This window comes from Grammomys surdaster, unplaced genomic scaffold (genome assembly GCF_004785775.1).
Source record: "Grammomys surdaster isolate TR1022 unplaced genomic scaffold, NIH_TR_1.0 233, whole genome shotgun sequence".
NCBI classification, from domain to species: domain Eukaryota; kingdom Metazoa; phylum Chordata; class Mammalia; order Rodentia; family Muridae; genus Grammomys; species Grammomys surdaster.
The window spans coordinates 5693680-5713809 of NW_021604678.1; the positions used below are offsets into that span (position 1 = coordinate 5693680).

The window sequence follows — 20130 nt, forward strand, 5'->3', positions numbered from 1 at the left end:
GAGAATTCTTAAAATCTTGTATGGAAATTCGTACCTAACACATTGCAGACCAGGTATTTATTTAATATTGCACCTAAATAAAGCCTTATTGATTAAAACGCCATCTAATTTATTTTAATTCCATCAACTAGGAGTCATCTTTTCCATGTACATGTTATTGTCCCTCCAACTTAGGACATGCTGAGAGGATGGCCAGCCGCTGTTTACAACAACAGTCGGTGACCTCGCTCTGCCACATTGCTGAGAAAATGTCAAAGCTCAGTGTGTGCTGCTTTTCACTTGCTTGTCACTAATCAAAATGAGATATTAATTGGTCGGTACTCAAGGACTTTTATAATCAAGAAGACGTGACCACACTGTAGGATTTAATACTCAAAAAGTAGGAATTGATTTGAGTTTTAAAAGACAACAGAAAATTGAATATAAAAGGTTGAGAAGTGATACAAAGAGTTGCTAGGGTTTGAGGTTGGTATATCTTTAGGAAAAGTGAAATAAAGAGTTTCATCAAATCTATTCAGGAAAATAAATTTTATACAATGAAAGACTCATGAATATGTAGCTTGGTGTCTCTGTTATGTATTTTGCTTTCAAATTTGTCAGGATTTTTGTTAAAAAGTAATTTTATTCCCCACCAGAATTTGAATGTCTATAACTTTATGTTAAAGGGAAAGAACCAGAGGAATATGGGCAACCTTGGTCCTTATACTTAGTCTTTCAAACCCTGTGCCTCCTTGAGAGCTAGGACAATCCACACTATAATAGGGCCTTTCAAAGTGAAAAGAACTTTGCCTGGCAGGCTTATGTAATAACCTTCAAATAGAATACTGCACACTGTATCTGTTGCTTCATCTGATTTAGGAATAGAGATACTTGCAATATTTCTGTATCTGCTTATCATCATCCCTGAAAGATGATGTAAGAAACAGTTCATCTTAGAAACCAAACTCTCAGAATGTCCCGCTGAACCAATCAGCCTCTTGCTTTACCCATGGGGGTTGCAGTGCCATTCAAACATTGTACATTCAACCAGTATTTCATAACAACTGGACAGCTGTAGATAGTTATAGGCAGAGATGGGGGAAAACACATTCTGATCTCATACAGGCTCTAAAATGGAGTACTTACATCTAATCATCATATAAGAGTGACCTAAGATCAGGAGTGTCCTCAGAGACAAAGCCACCAACCATCCACAGCCTGAGATCAGTTCCATCTTTCAGATCAGTATAATTACCAAAAGATCTTTAAAAATTCTCTCTCTCTCTCTCTCCCTCCCTCCCTCCCTCCCTCCCTCCCCCCCTCTCTCTCTTTCTCTCTGTGTGGCTTTGTGTGTGTGTGTGTGTGTGTAGAGGCGAAAGGATAACTTATGGGATCTTATTCTCTCCTTCCACCATGTGAGTTCCAGGAATGGTTTGGTAACAAGCACCATTGCCCACTGAGATACCTTACCAGTCTGTGAGTGAAAGATAAAATAACTTTCAAAGGCAGAAATCAAAGATGACATACTTATGACAAGTGGAAATGGAAATAAACTGTGTCTGTGTTGACTCTTTCCTGGTGAATAACTTTTAGCAAGCTTTGCTGGAGTATAGGGTCCGTGACTGAGGACAGTATCTTGATCTCTGTGCAGAAGAGCCTAGAAACATATGTGGACCATGATAGTCATCACAAGATAGTGATTCACTTGGTCATGTCTAACAACAGCTTGTAAGCCTCAACGTCTATGAACAACACCACATGAAGAGAGAGTGTATTAGAAAGAAAACTAGAAAGCTAATAACTACAGGAAGCACTTCCTAAATTAGCTTAGAGCAAATGACAATACGTGTAGAAAAAAGAAAAGAAAAAGATATAGAAGAACTACACCCGGGTTTCAAAAATGAAGCCTCTGGCTCTCTTTTCCTGGGAGTCAAGGCAGTGAAAACATCTGTATTTCCAATCAGTGAAACGTTGCTCTTGGCGTAGACTCTTGGATCATGCAATCATCAGTGGATGGTGCTCGCCAGAATATGATAGTGACAAAAAAAAAAAAAAAAAGAAAAAGAAAAGGGAATGCCATGAAGATGGAGCTACAGAACCACACTAAGGAAACTTTTCTTGTTCTACAAGAGGTACAGCGAGCTGGCATGTGCACACTCACACTAGCACTCTGCACACACTGACTCGTCTCACACCATGAATGTGGAGAAAAATCGAGGATAAACAAGTCTCAGAAACCTTCCTGTTGAATGTCAAAGTCAGATGGGTGTTTAGCAGTTTCTGACTGCTCAGGAGCCTAAGGCAAGAAACCCAACGAAAAGAATTACAAGATTCCTATCTACTTCCCTTTCATCTTTATATGAGTAGTGACAAATGATAAGTTATTGCTACCTAGTCTTAAAGCCCAATACAAAAATAAGTCAATGTGTTCTCTAACACTTCTGAAAACAGTTTGAGTAACATTTTTTTTCTTATGTGATTAAGAAAAAAGAAATAGATGTCCACATTTACTAAAATCTTACTTTTAGTTACATTCAAAGGAAAATCCAGTCTGGTTTTGTTTGGTGGAAAATCTTCAATCTATTTGTTCATTTTCTTTCTGCAATAAAACATCTTTTGGAACAAAATGCATTGGCAGTGCAAAATAAAGAAGTCCAAAAACCCAACTAATGATTGAATGGAGCGTCTGGGTGAGTTCTCGGCTAGGTTATCTACAAGCACACGAGTCTACTGTCATGTTTGGATAGACTTTGAGCACAACGTTCTTGTTTTCATCAAAGAACAAGATGCTGAGCGAGGACATCTTTTCTGGCACGCAGCAAGGCTCGGGGATTCCAGAGACGACCCCCACCGCTCTCACTATGCTCTGGATGGTCGCATGATTTGATGGCTTCAAAGACTGGGAAGAGAAATAAGAGCAACACGTTAGGTGAAACCGCTCTCCTTGGGTCTCATCACATACAGTAGATTTGTTTGAACAGTCCGGGAAAGGCCTACATCACTGAATATTCAGCCCAAACTCATCTACTTCCGGGGATGTATATCATCTATAGAGTGCCTGCTACAGTCCGGGAATTCTGTAGATGGTGCTTTTAATCTTCACAAAAATTTGGTCACATTTTTCCTCCCAGAGACTCAGAAAGCTAAATGACATGTCTGAAGTCAAACAGCTGGCAAGTACAACGAAACTTTGAACTCCGTTTTATTAGCAGGAATTGTTTAATTAGAAACAACTTAGCCCCCAACCATGGAATTAATGAATTCTCCATGTTTTCTATTAAAACAACAACAAAACAAAACTGTCCCTGAACCTCTATGAACCTTTAAAGAACTCCAATAAACAACACTAGCAGTTACCATCATCAACTACAAAGGAGAATTTGTTCACTGTTATTAAAATTAAACTAGGTGAAATAAAGGCCAATTATTAAGTTATTTTGTAGTTGTCAAAAGAATTAATCTTTCATTCATATTATACAATTATTCAGCTCAGACTACAGCCTGGGGTTGACAAGACCACATCATTGACCACTGGGGGTCACTGTTGTGCCATGGGCAATTTAAACTGGGTGGCTTGGTAGTCTAAGGTGGACCATGCCTGTCCTTTGGGAATAAAGTATGGGGGTCTAAGCTTTTCACATGGATGACAGAAGTTTGACCAAGGAAGCCTTGATTCAATCTCTTCCCTGAGAAAAGAGAATGTATTTTATTTAGACAGCCATGTACAGCTCTATCCTCCCTAGAAGTATTGAAAACACTCCCAATCTCAAGGCCACAGTAGTCAGAACTCCAGAAGGGAAGCCGCAATGCCTGAAAACACAACTCTCCTAGTATAAGTTTTCCTTGGTGGATGTAATTAGTTTTGTTTTAAACATGTTTAGAAACAGAAATTTGAGGACTGGGGTTGTGGCTCAAAAACGCTTGCCCATTATCTGTGAGGGTTCAATCCCCAGCTGCCATTCAAAAAACAAAACAAACAAAACCAAAAAAAAGAAAAAGAAAAAAAAAGAAAGAAAAAAGAAAAAAGAAAAGAAAAAAGAAAAGAAAAAAAGAAAAGAAAAGAAAAGAAAAGAAAAGAAAAGAAAAGAAAAGAAAAGAAACCCGGGCTGACCATGTGGTACAATCCTGTAATCCTAACTCAGGAGTTCAGGGCCAGCGTCAGCTCTGCAGGTAGCTGAAAGTCATTCCAGGGTAACATGAGGCTCTCTGCTGAAAGAAAACCCAACAATAAAACACAGAAGAATAATTTGCCCAAAGTGGACAATTTTATTTCAGCTAAAACTCTTATTTCTTATGGCTCAGAGCCTTTTAGATTCATAAACTGGGACTGGAATTCCCAGCCTGTAAAGAACACCAGGGTGGGAACATGGTGAAGTTAGGGGGTTACAGTGCATCCAGGTCTAAGGAACAGAAGGAGATGTAAGAAGCTGATGTCCTGTCAGAAAATCAAAGGAAGTCAAAGAAAGTACAGGTGCTGGCAGAAGAAGGAAATGCTATCTGAATCACTCTTTATCTTTTAATTTCAGTGAAAAGAATTCATATACTACACTTCAATTTTTGTAAAATAATTTTTAAAATCTACTGTCAACAGTACAGGGCTGTTTCTACTCTTGCTTTTTAGTAACTTGAAGAATGTGTTTTTAAGAATAGCTTTAATTAGCTAATTAAATAATCAGTTCTAATTGGTTACAAAACAAGTTATTCTCCTCTTGAGTTTTATAAACTCCCAGTATTTGTAATTTATATATTGTTTGCTCTGTATTAAAATGTGTTGACTTTACTGGATGAAAATTATTAGAACAAAATGTGGGATCCAAAGACGATTCAAGCATCTATGAAAATGTCACAGTGATTCCCATTATTCCACATAATTAATAGTTACAAATAAAAACAAAAGACCTCCATGAGTCCGTGCAGCTTACCAACTGCCTTTAGCACTGGAACACAGTGGGGCACATGCTGGCGTTAATATTGTTGGTTTCTACTTCTTCTATTGACTGAAAGCTATTAAAAAGATTCAGCCTTTCAAACAGCTTGCTGCTAAAGTGTTAGAGGCAGTTAAAGCCAGTTTGTCTGTTGTTATTCTTTATGGCTAATGTTTAATGGCTGAGTGTCATGTAGTGTAGATGGCCTTAGTTAAATGAGTACTTGAGCAACTGGGATGGCTATGTGCCACTTCCCTCGGTGCCTAGAATAGTGTATCTAGACACCGTAGCAATATTGTTAAGTGGCTGAAATACTTAGAATAAACAGTACACCCTCCATCTTACCCATTTATGAGGAATAACTCCTATCAACAAAAATAAAAGGTTCTGTGCAAGTGACTTGATGTAGATATGGAAAGTATTCATGGGTGTTACCTAGGGAAAATTCCTGTCTCTTTTTTTCTCTCTTTCTCTCCAAGTCAGAACGGATGGGTTTAGGAATGAATATCTGAGAAATCTCCAGTGGGCTCACCAGAATCAGGCCCAAGACCTTAATTCTGGGGTGTTTTGTATCAGGGACCTCTCAGATGACTAGGGAGTGGCCTCTATTTTCTTGCTATGGAATCCTCTGATGGAGCTACCCTTACCAGAAATACTCACATCATGCATAAGTAATCCATGCTGTCATTTGCTAGTGTGAAGCATGCTGCCAGGAAGAACTGTTGTTTTCCAGCTAGGATCATGTTCCTCATGACTCTCTCTTCTAAGCTTAGAGCTGATACAAGTGCAAATCTGAGCTCCTCCCTGCACCCACCACGCTTTTTAACGTCGGGGTGCACCTTCGCCACCATTCAGGTACAACTTTGCTGAGATTGGTCAAACTTTGTGTTGAGGGTGATCGTCCTCGTGACCAAGACTACAACTGGAAGATCTTTAAGCGCCCATCATTTTGTATTCATTAAATGTGAATCACTTTATATGGAGTGCTTGCTACAAAGTATTTCAATGATGCGTTGCCTAACGCTGTATCTTTGCTGTTCCCAGCTTTTGCACAGTTCTTGCAGAACTAACTTCATTTCTCTAACCCTTGTTGTTTTTTTGGATCTCTATCAGGAACAATGGCTCAATCATTTTCATTTGAAATTTCTGTTTTCCATTGCTGCTAAGGTGGTGAAGGAGGCAGAGGTCAGAACTTGGCTCTGCCTATCTGGGTATTTTTTTTTCATCATGTGGCATCATTCCGAGAGTCCTTCTCGAGGAGAACAGATTGGCTGTACAAACTGGCAATCAGGGGGAAAAATCCCAAGTGTTGTGTCTGTGAATGAAATCTACAGGGGCCATGCTTGCACCTGCCAAGCTGTGGATGCTGTCCTCTAGTTAAATCTGATCACAGTACATAAGAAGGGGAGAGTATGTCATCGGCTGAGAGCTTCATTCCTGACCCGGGCCATGAGGTTTCCTCTACACTATTCCAGTCCAGCCCACATGGGCGTGATGGCCCAGAAACTATCTAATTGGAATCAGTGAAAGGGCAAAGCCTGGAATTTGGGAAAGGCAGAACACAGCTGCTCTGAATTATAGAGCAGGTTGTCGACTTTTGCAGACAAAGAATCCCGCCATATAGGCTTTCGCCCAGGAGGCCAAAAACAGGAGGCCCCTAAACAGAGGATTCTGGCCCGGGAGAACTTTCCTCTGAGGCAAAATGTATATCTAAAATCTGAGAGTTCTTTGGCACTTCAGTCAACCCATGTGTGCTGTGCTGATCTGAAGAGAGACCTTCATTTTCCTCTACTGCTCGGACTATATTTTTACTTAAATATCCCATTCTGGATGCCATACCAGACACTTGCTAACAGCAGTACATATTAATCACCCCTTTCCTTTACACCATATTTCCCATCCTGCTTTGGTACTGTACTGACTGAAAGATACAGTCATGAGAGCTTAAAGGGAACCCCCTAACACACGTTAAAAGTCAAGCAGTTCCACACAAGGCGACACCAAACTTCCCCTCTCAACCTGGCAAGGGGAAATATCAACCTCAGAGAAAAGACCTCCACATGTATCCCCCCTACATGTTGCCATTCCAAGTTTCAATAAATATGATCAGTCTGATTACCACAACAGGTCCTCTTTTCATTCTGTTCTCCCCAAGGAAAACGCTCTCTGGAACCAGGAAGAAGCTCCCTGGAAGAGCTCGTGGGCTGTTGAACCCAGAGGGAAAATCCTCTTTTTAGTTTTGTGATGTTTGAAAAGGGGCCAAAAATTTTACAAAACCTTTCTTGCCTGGTGATTTTCCTTTGCATAGTTGCCTTCCCTATGCGGGACTTCCTTAGACACCAGTGTAACTAACTCTACTCTGCTACTTGCTGTCCTCAAGGGCTACTCGATAGATCAACAGCAGATAGTTACAGAGTGCCCATTCAATGCAGTCTTTTCTAGTACTTCATTTCTTCCCTGTGTTGAAGAAAAATTGATATGTAGAAAGTTTTATCGACTTATCTAAGAGGTCATTATTGTTTAGTCATGTGGAACCAACATCCAAGCCAAAAGGAACTAACTACTTTGCTGTTCTAAAGAGACTTTTGTGAACCAGCAGCTTAACCTTGGACACTGTTAGATGTGCAGAATCCACTGTAGCCTCCTCTTTATATGCACGGCATCAGATTCTATGTACGAACACAATCCCAAGCTGTTTGACTTCCGCTATGACCAAGCATGATTAGTTAATTCTGCAGATGCTCTAACGTACACCTCTCCTTAAGTTTATCTCTGTGGTTACTAACTTATCCCCTGGCAACTTCGAGGGATGATTTCTTTTCATCACTAGGAACCACAGTGAAGTTTTCTAAAGAGACAGTAGGTTCACAAACAGTAAAAGGAAGTACAAGGAAGCCGAGGAACACAAGTTGGGAAAGACTAGAGAAGTGGAAACATTTCTAGTTGGAGGATGATGCAAAAGGGTAGAGCATCTACACTTGTGTGGTTTCTGGAGCCTGGAGACTGTGGTGAGGAAGGAACAGAAGATATTTTTGTTTAAGCTACCTAGAAGAAATTCAACTTATGGGAATAACCCTAAGACCTACCTAAATCAGTCACTGACTTAAAGTCAGCTTTGGATCACATCCCAGCTTCTCAGTGTCACAAAGCGAGCAATACTGTAAAATAGGACACATCTCTGTTTTGTATATTCACCTTCTTAGTGTCATCCCAGTTGAACAAATTTTGTCCAAGCAGTGAAAAACCTTTAGAGTTCTTCAGATAAGATAGGGCACTTAACTCATAATCCGTACTTTATGTTTGGATTCTTTTTTAAAGAATTATTTATTTATCATTCGTGTGTGTGTGTGTGTGTGTGTGTGTGTGATTTGTTTTCATGTACACCAGAAGAGGCATCAGATTCCATTACAGATGTTTGTGAGCCACCATGTGCTTGTTAGGAATTCAATTTAGGATGTTTGGAAGAATAGCTAGCACTCTTGACTACTGAGCCATTTTGCATTTCTTTAGCTGCCCATGTTTGGATTCTTAAAATAAGAAGTTACAAAAATCCCCCGGAAAGACAACTTTGTAGGGAATGTACAAAGCTCATCTTTCTGAAACAACTAATGAGGAAAATAGGATTTCAGATGGGTTGCTGGCCCAGGGACTGAAGTGCCCTTGTATATAGCCCTTTCTATGTGCATGCCAGTCCGGGATTCTAGGAATAGATCTTAGAATATCAATACAATAATAAGGACCCCTGAAGTGAAACTGACAGTCTAGGAAGTAAAGGAACATTTTATCTATTTTTAGACAGCAGCAACGGACTGATTCATATTTTATTCAAAATATGTTTCTATTCCTTTTCTACATTCTGTCCATGTGGCCACTGTGTGGTGTCATGTCTAAACTGCTGAAAACTGAGACAGAAGTGCAGCAGTAAGTCTAACCGGATGCTGGAGGGTGCAGCTAACTTTTATTGTAGGGTGTACTGTTTAGTGCAAAGGGAGCTGTCATTTGGACTTGCTTTGAAATAGAGTCATTGGACGTGGTAGAAGAGTATGCTAATATAAAATGCAGTCCCTTACACTTAGGAAGTAAACAGAGGTCATTTCAGACAGGATGAGAGGGACTGGGAAGATGTCACTATTGCATTCTTTGTGTGTGTGTGTGTGTGTGTGTGTGTGTGTGTGTGTGTTAGTGTGTGTTTAGTAGTCAAGCAAATGAAGTTAGCATCTGCTGGGGTTCAGGACAGTTCACTTAGCCAGACCCTGATCTTGACCTGAACAAGGACAGCTCAGCCCACAGGAACTGTTTATCTAACAATACTCTTCTACATCAGAATGCCACACCTGATAGCCCTTTCTCTTGCTTTCACAAAATCCCTCCTTCCCTGGAACACCACTCAGAGGTCAACTTCTGGTATCTGGGGCCCGCTCATTGTGGAGAGGTGTATCTTTACAAGTGACCACACGGCTGGGATAGGCACTATGTTTGGAAACAAAAACTGCATATTGTACACATATGCTTTTCATAGTCTTCACACCTTGTGTTACATTTAACAATCATCTTAGACTTTAGGATGTTGTAAGTAAAGGTCTGAATAGAGGTTTCTAAATGAAAACATACTTTTAGCATACTCTTCTACCCCGTGAAAAAATAAAGTGAGCACACGGTAAAGGAGAGCGGCTACCTTTGGCATGGGGAACTGGCAGGCTCCAGAGCAATAGTAAGCATCAAATGACTTGGGGGAGATAATCCATTCGCTCCAGCCAATATCAGCAAAGTCCACTTTAAGGTACCTCCTGGCACAGTTCCGAGGTTCGATCCACTGCTTTCGCCTTGCCTTCTTCAGGGTCTGCTCATCAAACTGCAGTGTCTGTCCCTTCTGATGAGACCCTTTCCTCTGTTTCTTTTTGTTCCTACTCTTTTCAGGGGGCTGAGTCTGAAGACTCTTATAAGGCTTTCTCTCCTCCCACACTCCGTCTTCCTTGTACTGATACTCTGCCCCAGGTAACTCATTGTTCTGCAATGGCAGCAAGATCCCAGTAGAGCGCTTCTTCCTCCTCTCAACAGAGAGGGCTTCTCTGACATGGCTATCCAGTCTGGGCACAATTCCTGCTGTGAAATCTCTGTGTCTCTGTAAGCTAGATACCACACTTTCTGGCTCAGAAATGGCAGCATCGTTGGCATATACCAAAATATAAGGCTCTGGGAAAAGCAGCATCCTCTTGGGAAGCTCATGTGCTCTGGGGGTAATGTTAAATCCTATGAGAAACTCCTCATTTTGTTTGGCCTTCCTTAAGAGCTGAGTGATGTCTTTTGACAGCCAAGTCATGCTGTCTCCATAAGGTCTGACCACATCTACAGACAGATGACCCAAGAGCTGGCTTTGGTTGGATTTGAGGATCCACGCAGAGAGATCTATCTGGATGTGATGTCTCTGAGTGTGATGGTAGCATCCTTGGGATTCTGGACAGCTCAAGCTGATGTTCACTAATTCTCCAATGTAGAAATACAGCGTGGCTGACAAAATGTTCTCAGACTTAGTTAGAGAAGTCAGATTGAAAGTGTGCAACCCCTTTCTTTGGAGAGTTCCTAGGAAAGAAATGGAGAGAAACGGAAGTAAACAGGAACTACTATTTTATACAGCATTCAAAGTTCAATTCAAAATAAATCACTACTCTAAGTGTAACAACTAAAGCCATGAAATCCTTAGAAGAAGGAAACATAGGGGGGAAATCTTCATAACTTTAGACTCAGTAACAGCTACCAAATGCATTCAGCAAAGGTGGAACTAGATCAACAAATAAAAGTTTAAAAGTAAAACAGACTTTATCAAAGTCAAAATGTTTTCAAATCAAAGATAAGTATCAAGAAATTGGAAGGATGCTCTACAGAATGGGATAAAATGTTTGCCATGTAATACTCGCTGTCCGTGTATCTAAACATTTAGTAGCTAGAGTACAATACACAAGTAACAGTTTTAATTCAATAACAGATACCGATATGCACAGAGGACTTGTAAAGATATATTTCTAATATATCTCTATAATCAAATATATCCAAGTGGCTGATATGGATATGAAAACATGGAGAAAATCATCAGGGAAATAAAAATCCAAACCCCAGTCATGTGAGCCATACTATAGGAGTGTGGGCTATCACAAATAACAACAAAAGCCTCAAATACCAGAACTGTGGAAAGAAACTGGCACTTCTTCCAATTACTAGAGTAGATAAAAATGGATTCACCTGCTGTCAAAACACTTTGGTATTTCCTCAAAAACCCTAACCAGGAAATTAACATATGATAAAACAATTCCTCAGAAATTGGAGACAGGCAAGCACTCAAATAAATGTATATACACAGTAGCCAAAGGTAGTACCAGTCCAGATGGTCATCATAGATATCTATGACTTCTCTAAGCTAGATATCATGCTTTCTGGCTCAGAAATGGCAGCATCATTGGAGTATACCAAGATATATAAGGCTCTTTGCCTTCCTTAAGAGCTGAGTGATGTCTTTTGACAGCCAAGACACACTGTTGCTATATGGTTTGACCACATCTACAGAAAGATGGCCCAAGAGCTGGCTTTTGGTTGATGGCTTTTGTGCTGCATCTATGAAACAGAACACTGCTACTGTGAAAAAGGAACACTAATATGTGTTAAAAACATGGATGGGCCTGGAAAAGTCAAGCAAGACAAAGAAACCAGATGTCACAAAGCTCACTCATTGTTTAATTTCATTTGCACACACCGTGCAAAACAGTTAAATCCGTATTGATGGGGGCAGAGGGGTTCACTGGGGTGAAGAGCAACTGGGAATGAGTAAAGAAAGTCATTAACTGTCCTAAGGCTTTATTTCAGGTTGATGGAACCTGGAACTCCTCCTAATTATTAGAGTAGATATAAAGGTTAGAGTTTGCAAACAGTGCAGCATCCTGAAGACATTCCCACTTTATCATCCATCCCCATTAAAATAGTTAATTTTGTATTATGTGAATTTCCCTTCAGTGAAAAAGAGCAGAGAGGGGTTTATGGTAGTGTTTTGAGGGAGGAAAGGAGAGGGAGAAATTATGTAATTACATTATAGTCTCAAAAGAAATAACTTTTTAAAAGAAACCAATACAGACCAGATACCGTGCAGCTTCTTGAGTTTGAGGGTTTCTATTAGAAAAACTTTCCAAGCTGACAGGAGTTAATTTAAAAGGTAGAAAAGAGTACAACAAAGATTAATCAGCTTTTCTAGTTTGTTTGCTCTTTGCTGACGCACCATAAATGTGTGGAAACTATAGTACAGGGGTACACTTAGTGTGTGTGTGTGTGATAGCGAGTAATGTGTGAGCTTTGGGGAATACCAAGATGGATGTCTACAGACTGTACCTCATCACAGCTGTGTCTGTGACCCATTTATTCATCTGTCTACTGCAAGCACAGGGTTTCAAATTTGAACTGGATTTAATTATGGACCCAGTCCCTTATTAGCTTTGCAATTGCGGGCAAGCTAATGTTCTCATTCATAAAAATGGAAAGACCATTGCAACAAACTGTTAGAAACTGCTTTGGATAAAGAAAATGGACTCCCCATTGGGTTACAGGACCACAGAGAGCATTATGAAAGCCTGGCATCTTTGTATCCATGTTGTATCACTCCTTTACTCCGGATCAGATTCCTGACCAACAGGACTCAGGCTAGTGACTGGCTGAGGGAATGTTTGCCTGAAATCTGGTAGTGCAGGCTGACAAAGCCCAAATGTACACAACCTGTCTTATCCCCTTCAAGTAGGAAGACATAGAGAAGAGAGCAAATAATCTGTTTGGCTGCCAGCTTCTACAGCTTCTTGACCCCTCCCCCATAGGGGCCTTGCAGGTCTCCAGTCAGAATCCTTGGCATGCAGCCACATTAAATTCCAGCAACAGGGAAACCTTACAGGCCCGCTGAACCTTATGATGGGGATATCACCTAAAACAGAATGATCACCTCAACGTGGTGGGTGCTGAAACTGTCCCTATATCCCGTAGGAAAAATTATCTTGGGAATCATGTTGTCTCTTCAAGGGATAAGGATTCACCCAGAGTCACTAGAACTGAAACAATACACACAGTCAGACCACAGTTTGTCCAGGATAGCTTACTTATGCATACCCTTTGCATGCTGCTCCATATTTCCCTCTCTGGGATCCTGTACCCTGAAGATGAGCTGAGATGTCTGTTATTGTCATATTACAAATCACTTGCCCACATTGCCACTATTACTTTTCCATCAGAATTTTTGTGTGAGGAGCCACATCTCATTTGTTGGAAGCCACGAAGGTAGTCTTTGGCTATAGTGTCTATCTCCGGTGTCATCGGAGTTAATGAGATATGTGTAATGTTCATAAGAGTTCTAATATTTCTTAAATGTAAATTAGTATTGTGGTCCGAGCCTGCACCATCATTATTATAGGAATTATGGCTCCTTTTACCTACTTTACAAAACATGAACTGGGTGAGAAACACCTTAGAATTTGGATTCTGTGACTGAACAAATGAGCCATATCTTTAAAAATGTAACAACATAGCGTTGTTGTCTGAAGTTCAGCATTGAATTCAAACTCTAAAAGGTAAATAGTTCGAAAAAATGAACGAAGTTGCTAAAGAACATTCCTCATTCTTTGAAGTGAGAAATATGTAACTGAAAGAGCAGGAACATAGTAACGGTAGAAACCAGTTCTCACAGGATCACCTAGTGAGTTCCGGCTGCGCTGAGGCTGGACCGAAAGAGTCCGGCCCCTGGGGTCTGTCTCAGAGACCCCGCCTCCGTGCACTTATCCCATATACGTACCTATTTCAGAAACACATACGCAATCATGAAATTATGTTCTTGATCAAAAACACGTTTCAGCAAAAACAAAACATTTTTATAAAGACGTGGAAACTTAAAATGAGTTCATCAGGTCCCCAAGCGCCGGAGAAGTGCAATGGGAAACATGTTTTGCTCATTTCTAACATTGTGTGAAGCAAAAGGAGAAAACTGCCATTTGTACACATTCGTATGATCCATGACACTGGAGTAATATCTTACAGACGTCTGTAACAAAGCCACGGCATCAAGCCGTCCAGGGGCTCTGTCCTTAATTCAGCCCAGTTGCAACAACATACACTTTTCTCCAAACTCCACATAGCTGAGGGGCATTTAAAATGCAAGGAAGAGAACACGCCCTGTTTCTAGTATGTGACAAGGAAAGGTGCAGTGTCAATGACTCACGTGGAACGCTCATCTTTCGTCTCTCCTCCACATCCTATCCCTGATGTTTTATATTTCTCAAGCACATTTCTCCTTGCCTTGTCACCTGCTGTCATTGAGCTGCCACCCATGTCCTAACTTCAGTTTCGATTGACTCTCGGAATTCTGTCACATTGCTTTCTCCTATCTCCCTCATTTCAACCCAGTGCATTATCTCAAAGTCACAACCTCATGACCAAGACTCAGATGCACTGTAGCCAATTGCTAAGCTCCCCACGTGCTGGACTCTTCACCTATAAAGCAGACGCGGCAGTACCTACCTTCGGAGCTATCACAGGATTCATTAGTCGCACTCCCATAGAGCATGCAGTACACAGGCTAACCATCAGCTAACCAGAACTGTGCTGTCTGGGATGGTTGTGTCTAATTGGTACATACTGAGAGTATCTGATACGCCCTGAATTTCAAAGACCTCATACAAACAGAATGCAACATATTACACGCATATACTAAAGAGTTTCATGGGGTTGAACAAATGAGTATATAGCAACAGTTTAGTGTCATATAAACACTGGTAAGGAACCTCCCACCATGGCCATGAAGAAAACTTTTGAAGGCTGGTAAGAAGGGGTTCTATGGGAGAAAGAAGGGAGACAAGACAGAGTAACTTGGGGTAAAAGTGACTAAAATTCATTATATATGTTATGAAATTATAAACGTGAAATTTTTAAAGAGAGAGATAAGCGCTCCCTAAGAGAAGCCCACGGCAATTACCGAGAGTTTACTTTCTGACTTTTCCTAATTTTAGATCTTAAAGGAATTTAACTTTCCAAATAACTTTATTGCAATAGGATCTCAAAATAAAGCTCAGGCTAGACTGGAACTCAGTTTCACACTGAATTCAGACTGCCAGCCTCCTGCCTCAGCCTCTGAAATGTTAGGACTATAGGCATGAGCCACTTCGTCCAACCTTCGAATAATTGTTTTCTTGAAATGAAAAAAAAAAGGAATTTTTGCATGTGTTTCTATTTATCCAGGGTTCCTGCATGACTTTCCTTATACATTTAGGTATCTAAGTTTAAATATCAGTGAGAGGAAAGTATTTTAATATCTACTTTTGTGTCCTTAAGTACTCAGAGACATGGATTTAAAGTTCTAATTGCAAATCTAAAACGGACTTTAACACTTTTCTAAGTGTCAATAATAGTGTAATATGAATAAAAAAAGATGGACTTTATTAGCTTACAAAATTAGCTCATGCACTTTCCGTTGCCTAGCAACAAATACCAACTGCACGCCGCACCTAAGAAATACACGTGCAGCAGCATGCTTAATCCTCGAACTCTTGTCTTAATGACTGATACGGTGAAAAGTAACTGAGAAACTAATGGAGATAAAAGGTTTGGGGGGGACATCACAGCTTCGGCTTAGATACATAAGAATATCTGACAGGGAGAAAGAACAAATGGACTGATAGTTTACAAGAATTGCTTGCTTTCTTCTAATTTTTAATTAGATACCTTTTCAAATGTTAACATCTGTTTAATTTTGTTTTATGGGCATGGGTATTTTGTCTGCATGTATGCCTAGGCAGCATTTTGTGTGCGTGCCGCCTGTGAGTCCACAAGAGGGCTTCAGATACCCTGGAACTAGAATTACAGACAGTTGTAAGTAATTCCTGGGTCCCCTGGAAGAGAACCCAGTTTTCTTTACCATGGAGGTGTCTCTCCATTAAAATATGTTAAATTAAAATATAACTGTATCACTTCTCCCCTGACACTTCCTTTCTCCAATCCCTTCAAAAACCCTTCCTTCCAAGTCTTCTCATGCCCTCTTGTGCTGGATAGGTTTATGTCAACTTGATACAGGCTATAGTTATCTGAGAGGAAGATATATTAATTAAGAAAATGCCTCCATAAAATTGGGCTGCAGGCAGCGCTGTAGAGCACTTTCTAATTTAGTGGTAGGAGAGAGCCCAGCCCATGTGGGTGGTGCCATCCCTGGGCTGGTGGTCCTGGGTTCTTATAAGAAAGCAGACTGAGCAAACCAGGGGAAGCAAGCCAATGGACAGCAACCTTCCATGGGCCCTGCATCAGCTCCTGCCTCCAGGCTCCTGCTCTGTTTGAGTTCCTGTCCTGACTTCCTTGATCATTTTTGGTGTATGTGTGTGTTTCAGGGCTGACTATGTTGTGTTAGATAATTAATTAGGGAGCTTATCCTTGGAGAGATTTATTTCTCCACCCCCACCCCCTGCCTCTCAGTAGTCATTATTTCCCTATAGTTCTTGTCTAGGGGTGGACTGTGACACCTGTGGCATGCTCTCCTTTTGGTGTGAGCATTGATCAACACTGTTATTATTTAGACCTTGTGTGTGCAGCCCACTTCTAATAGAAGAAGACCTCCTGGCCTTCTGGCTTCTATAAATGTTCTTCCTCCTTTCCCACAACGTTCCGTGAAAACTGGATGCGGGAGCCGTGTGACACACGCATCCACTGCGGATGGCATCTCCCCACTGTGTCTAGCTGTAGTTCTGCAATGGCCTCCATTTACTGTAGAGAGAAGCTTTGTTGCTGAGGGGGTGATAACTACATCTTTTAAGCATCAGATCCCCCTGGAGCTAGGGGATGTGCACCAGGTTGGAGGGGTGGGGTGTGCTAGGAAGCAAACTCTAATCCTATTTAAGAGCAAGATACACTTTTTATTATCTAAGCCATCTCCTCAGCCCCAAGAATTGTTTTGAATTATGTGAGAGGCTTCAGAAAGATCAAGACGTGTCTTTCCATGCTGTAGGTGAGACTGGCATCTAAGAGTCCTAACTGAATGGAGGCTGGTTCCAGAGTCATGTAAGTCATGACTCCGACTTAACTGAGAAGCGTCTATGGGACATTTAGGGAGGCAGTCGTCGGTCTACTGCTATTGGAGAGTCCTCACACTGTGGCAGAGGGTGTTCAGGAACCGGAGAACTTCTTAGTCCTCTTGGAAAACAGCAGCAGGTTTCTTTCTACAGAGAATGTGATGCCCGTTTTGGTTTTTAAATAAAAATACAACTACCAATAGGTGGCGCCATTTTCATTCTCTTTGGTGGCAACTCAGAATAAGTCCAATTTTCCTTGCCACTGCACTTTGGTCTGTGTTGCCAATTAAGACCTTGTGTTATGACTTTAAATCCTATCTGAGAACTGGGAGGTGGGTTTCTGTGCTAGAGTTTAAACCTAGGGTCTTGAGCAAGCCAGATAAGCTCCTCCACTGAGCAGTACTCAGTGCTGAGATGGTTTTTCCTCGAAAGCAAAGGCAAACTTATTTTGACAATCCAGTCCCTTGGCTAGGACCCTGTCCCTGTGATCACTTCATGACACCTTCCTGACAAGGCGAGATCCTTGCCGACAGGGCCATGGTTTGCTCTGTACTATCCTAACTTTAGGGTAGGGCTTGATCGTTCAGCAGAATTCATGAAGTGCTTTTTATTTTGCCGTGTAAAAGTAATATACTAGTTTACTAGCCACGAAATAAGGAGCACAGAAGTCTGCTGGCTCCTTACCAACTGTTGGATGGGGGTGGGAGTGGGAGCTGGGGTTGCCTGTCACCTGCAGTGATCTTTCTAAGGGGTTTGATCATTAAATAAAGGTGGAAGATGCATTTGTGTTTCTATCTTAAAAACAAAACCTAAAATTGAGCTTAGGGAGTGGACTCTAATTTGAGGGTGCTTGTAATTAGGCTCTAATTTAGGGGATCTCAGGACCATTTTGTCCCCCTTTTGTTCAACCTCCCTCCGTGACTAGATGAGACAGTATCTCAGGAGCTAAGTAAAGGAGTTCCCGTTCATCCTGACCCACACAGAATGTCTTCAAGGAGAATTAGCAGATACAAGGGAAAGAGTTCTATGCAAAGTCTGATTTTAAAGCAAATCGACTAAATGAAAGAGTGATGATTAGTTAAATCCCCAGGAAGGAGGGAAAATCTTTCAATCAGTGAAAATGTGTAACTAAGCACAGGTCTCCACACCCACTCCCTGTTTCTTTCTCCAAAGGAAGTTGAGTTCCAGTGCCTCGGGTGGGGCGTGCAGGTGGGGGGTGCACAGGTGTCCCTGGCTGACTGTGCTTTGCGGGTAACAGGCTGCACTTCTCCAGGCTGCCTTCCTTTTTCTGACAGAGGCTCTGAAACAAACATGAATCATGGCATTTTGACTCAGTCAAATGATTAAGTTTTGTGGGTTCCCCAGCCATTCTCTATGTCCAGAGCAAAACACCAGCCAAAGATGAGATAATATATGTTTTCCTAGAACGGGAAGATGTTCATTAATTGTTTATGTGCACAGAGCCTCCACCCAAGGGCCGTCCTAGACTGTGAACTCCCCGTGGAGGAGAGCCAACAGGTCCTGCGACTCTCTGGACACCTATTGCTTCCGTTTAGGCTCTGTATCACCTATATACCAAAGATCATTTGTTCAATTTGTCAAATAGACAACTGTTACATTTACCAAGTTCACGTGTTTTCTACTTACTTAACACTAAAATGAAGAGTTTGTCAAGTAAGTTCCCCAAAGCTGATAGAAACATTCTTAGTCTGAGTACCTCCTATTTTTCCCTTCTTGCTCATTTTCAAAAAAGAAGAATTATTCAAAGCAGATATTTTATGAAGTAGAATATTCTCATTTTCTATGTTAATGATGGTATGCCCTACTGGAAATTGTTTTAAGGCTAATTTATTTTTTAAAGATGGTCTTCTTGGCCGGTAGCTTTGCTACTCTCTTTTCTGATCTTGCACTTAAACACTGTGTTCAATTCAACTGAGATGTTTATTGAGTTCAAACCACCTGGCAAACTGTGGCAGGTACCCCAAATGGTGAAGGCAAAATGAGACAGAAACCCTGCTTTCTAAAGGCTGACTAGATAAGTAAACCCGACTCCCTTCTCTCTTGTTTTAACACACCCATTAGGTTGAAAACCCTCTGCAGGTATGAGAGAGAGAGGCAGGCAATTTGAATACATCACTTCTTTTGAAGCCTTCATGAGGGACAAAGGGGCTATTTTTCAAAGCAGAGATTTCTTTTTCATCTATCTAAAATAGCCTCATGAGTGAAAGGACTGTGGTGTGTTTGTTGAATCCTCCTACAAGCTACTTCATGGCCTATTCTCATGGCAACAGTAGCTTTGGCTAGACCAGAAATATTACCACTTAAAATACTTGGGCAAAATTATCACACTGTATTACTAACTTCAGCTAATTCTCTTTATTTTACTAAGTAAAGGACTGTCAAATGCTACACACACACACACACACACACACACACACTCAGGCCAGTGTTCACATTGACTCAGGCAATGGTGCTGTAAGGTGCTGCGAAAGAAAAATAGGAGATAGTATGCCACACTCTAGCTGTTTAAAAACAAGAGGGTTGCAAAGATTCTTTTAAATAGATTTCTTGAGGCGGGTTAGTCTTATGGTGTGGGGCATGGGTCAGCAGCATGGACCTCATCAAGTTTGTGAGAGTTCTGTAACCGACGGGACATTCTGAAGCAAGCTATGGGGGGAGAACTTGGGTCTGTACTTTCACCTGGCATGTGGGAGCTGCTGAGTCCTGAGGAACACTGCTCTGGGGTGGCCTCAGAATGAATTGTCACTGAACTGTGGGTCACCATTCTCTTTTGTGTCTCATTCAGCTCTTTTAGTGACATCACAGCGGACAAAGGAAGTACTCACTTGTACCATGGTGAGCCTCTCTTTGGAAAATGTGACATGCTTTAATGGCAGTGTTTTTTTCCCTGGTGGAGGAAGGTTATGAAAATTGCATGTCAGTCTTTCTCACCTGTAGGATGTTTGTGACTAATAAGTTTATTAAAAGAAAGGAGACCCGGCCAGTCAGCCTTTGAGGAGCAGATGGCCCATCTTCTCAGCACCCAGCTCTAAGGGGTCTGACGCTCTCATCTGGCTTCCAGTTACACCTCCATATACCATGGCATTCTCTCACACAATCAACACATGCCCTCTCCCTCTCCCTCTCCCTCTCCCTCT

At 41.2% G+C, this 20130-nt stretch overlaps 1 protein-coding gene across 1 annotated transcript in view; it reads right to left on the reverse strand.

The window, feature by feature from the left end:
• Positions 1-2667: 2667 nt before the first annotated feature.
• The window catches only part of Bmp3 (bone morphogenetic protein 3), a 23046-nt gene continuing 5583 nt past the window's right edge, over positions 2668-20130 (reverse strand). Inside the window, exons 2-3 of the mRNA XM_028773737.1 lie at positions 9516-10484; positions 2668-2878 (exon numbers count right to left, since the gene is read on the reverse strand). Coding sequence (XP_028629570.1) covers positions 2754-2878; positions 9516-10484 — 1094 coding nt within the window. The 3' untranslated portion in view covers positions 2668-2753. The remainder of the gene's footprint in view (positions 2879-9515; positions 10485-20130) is intronic.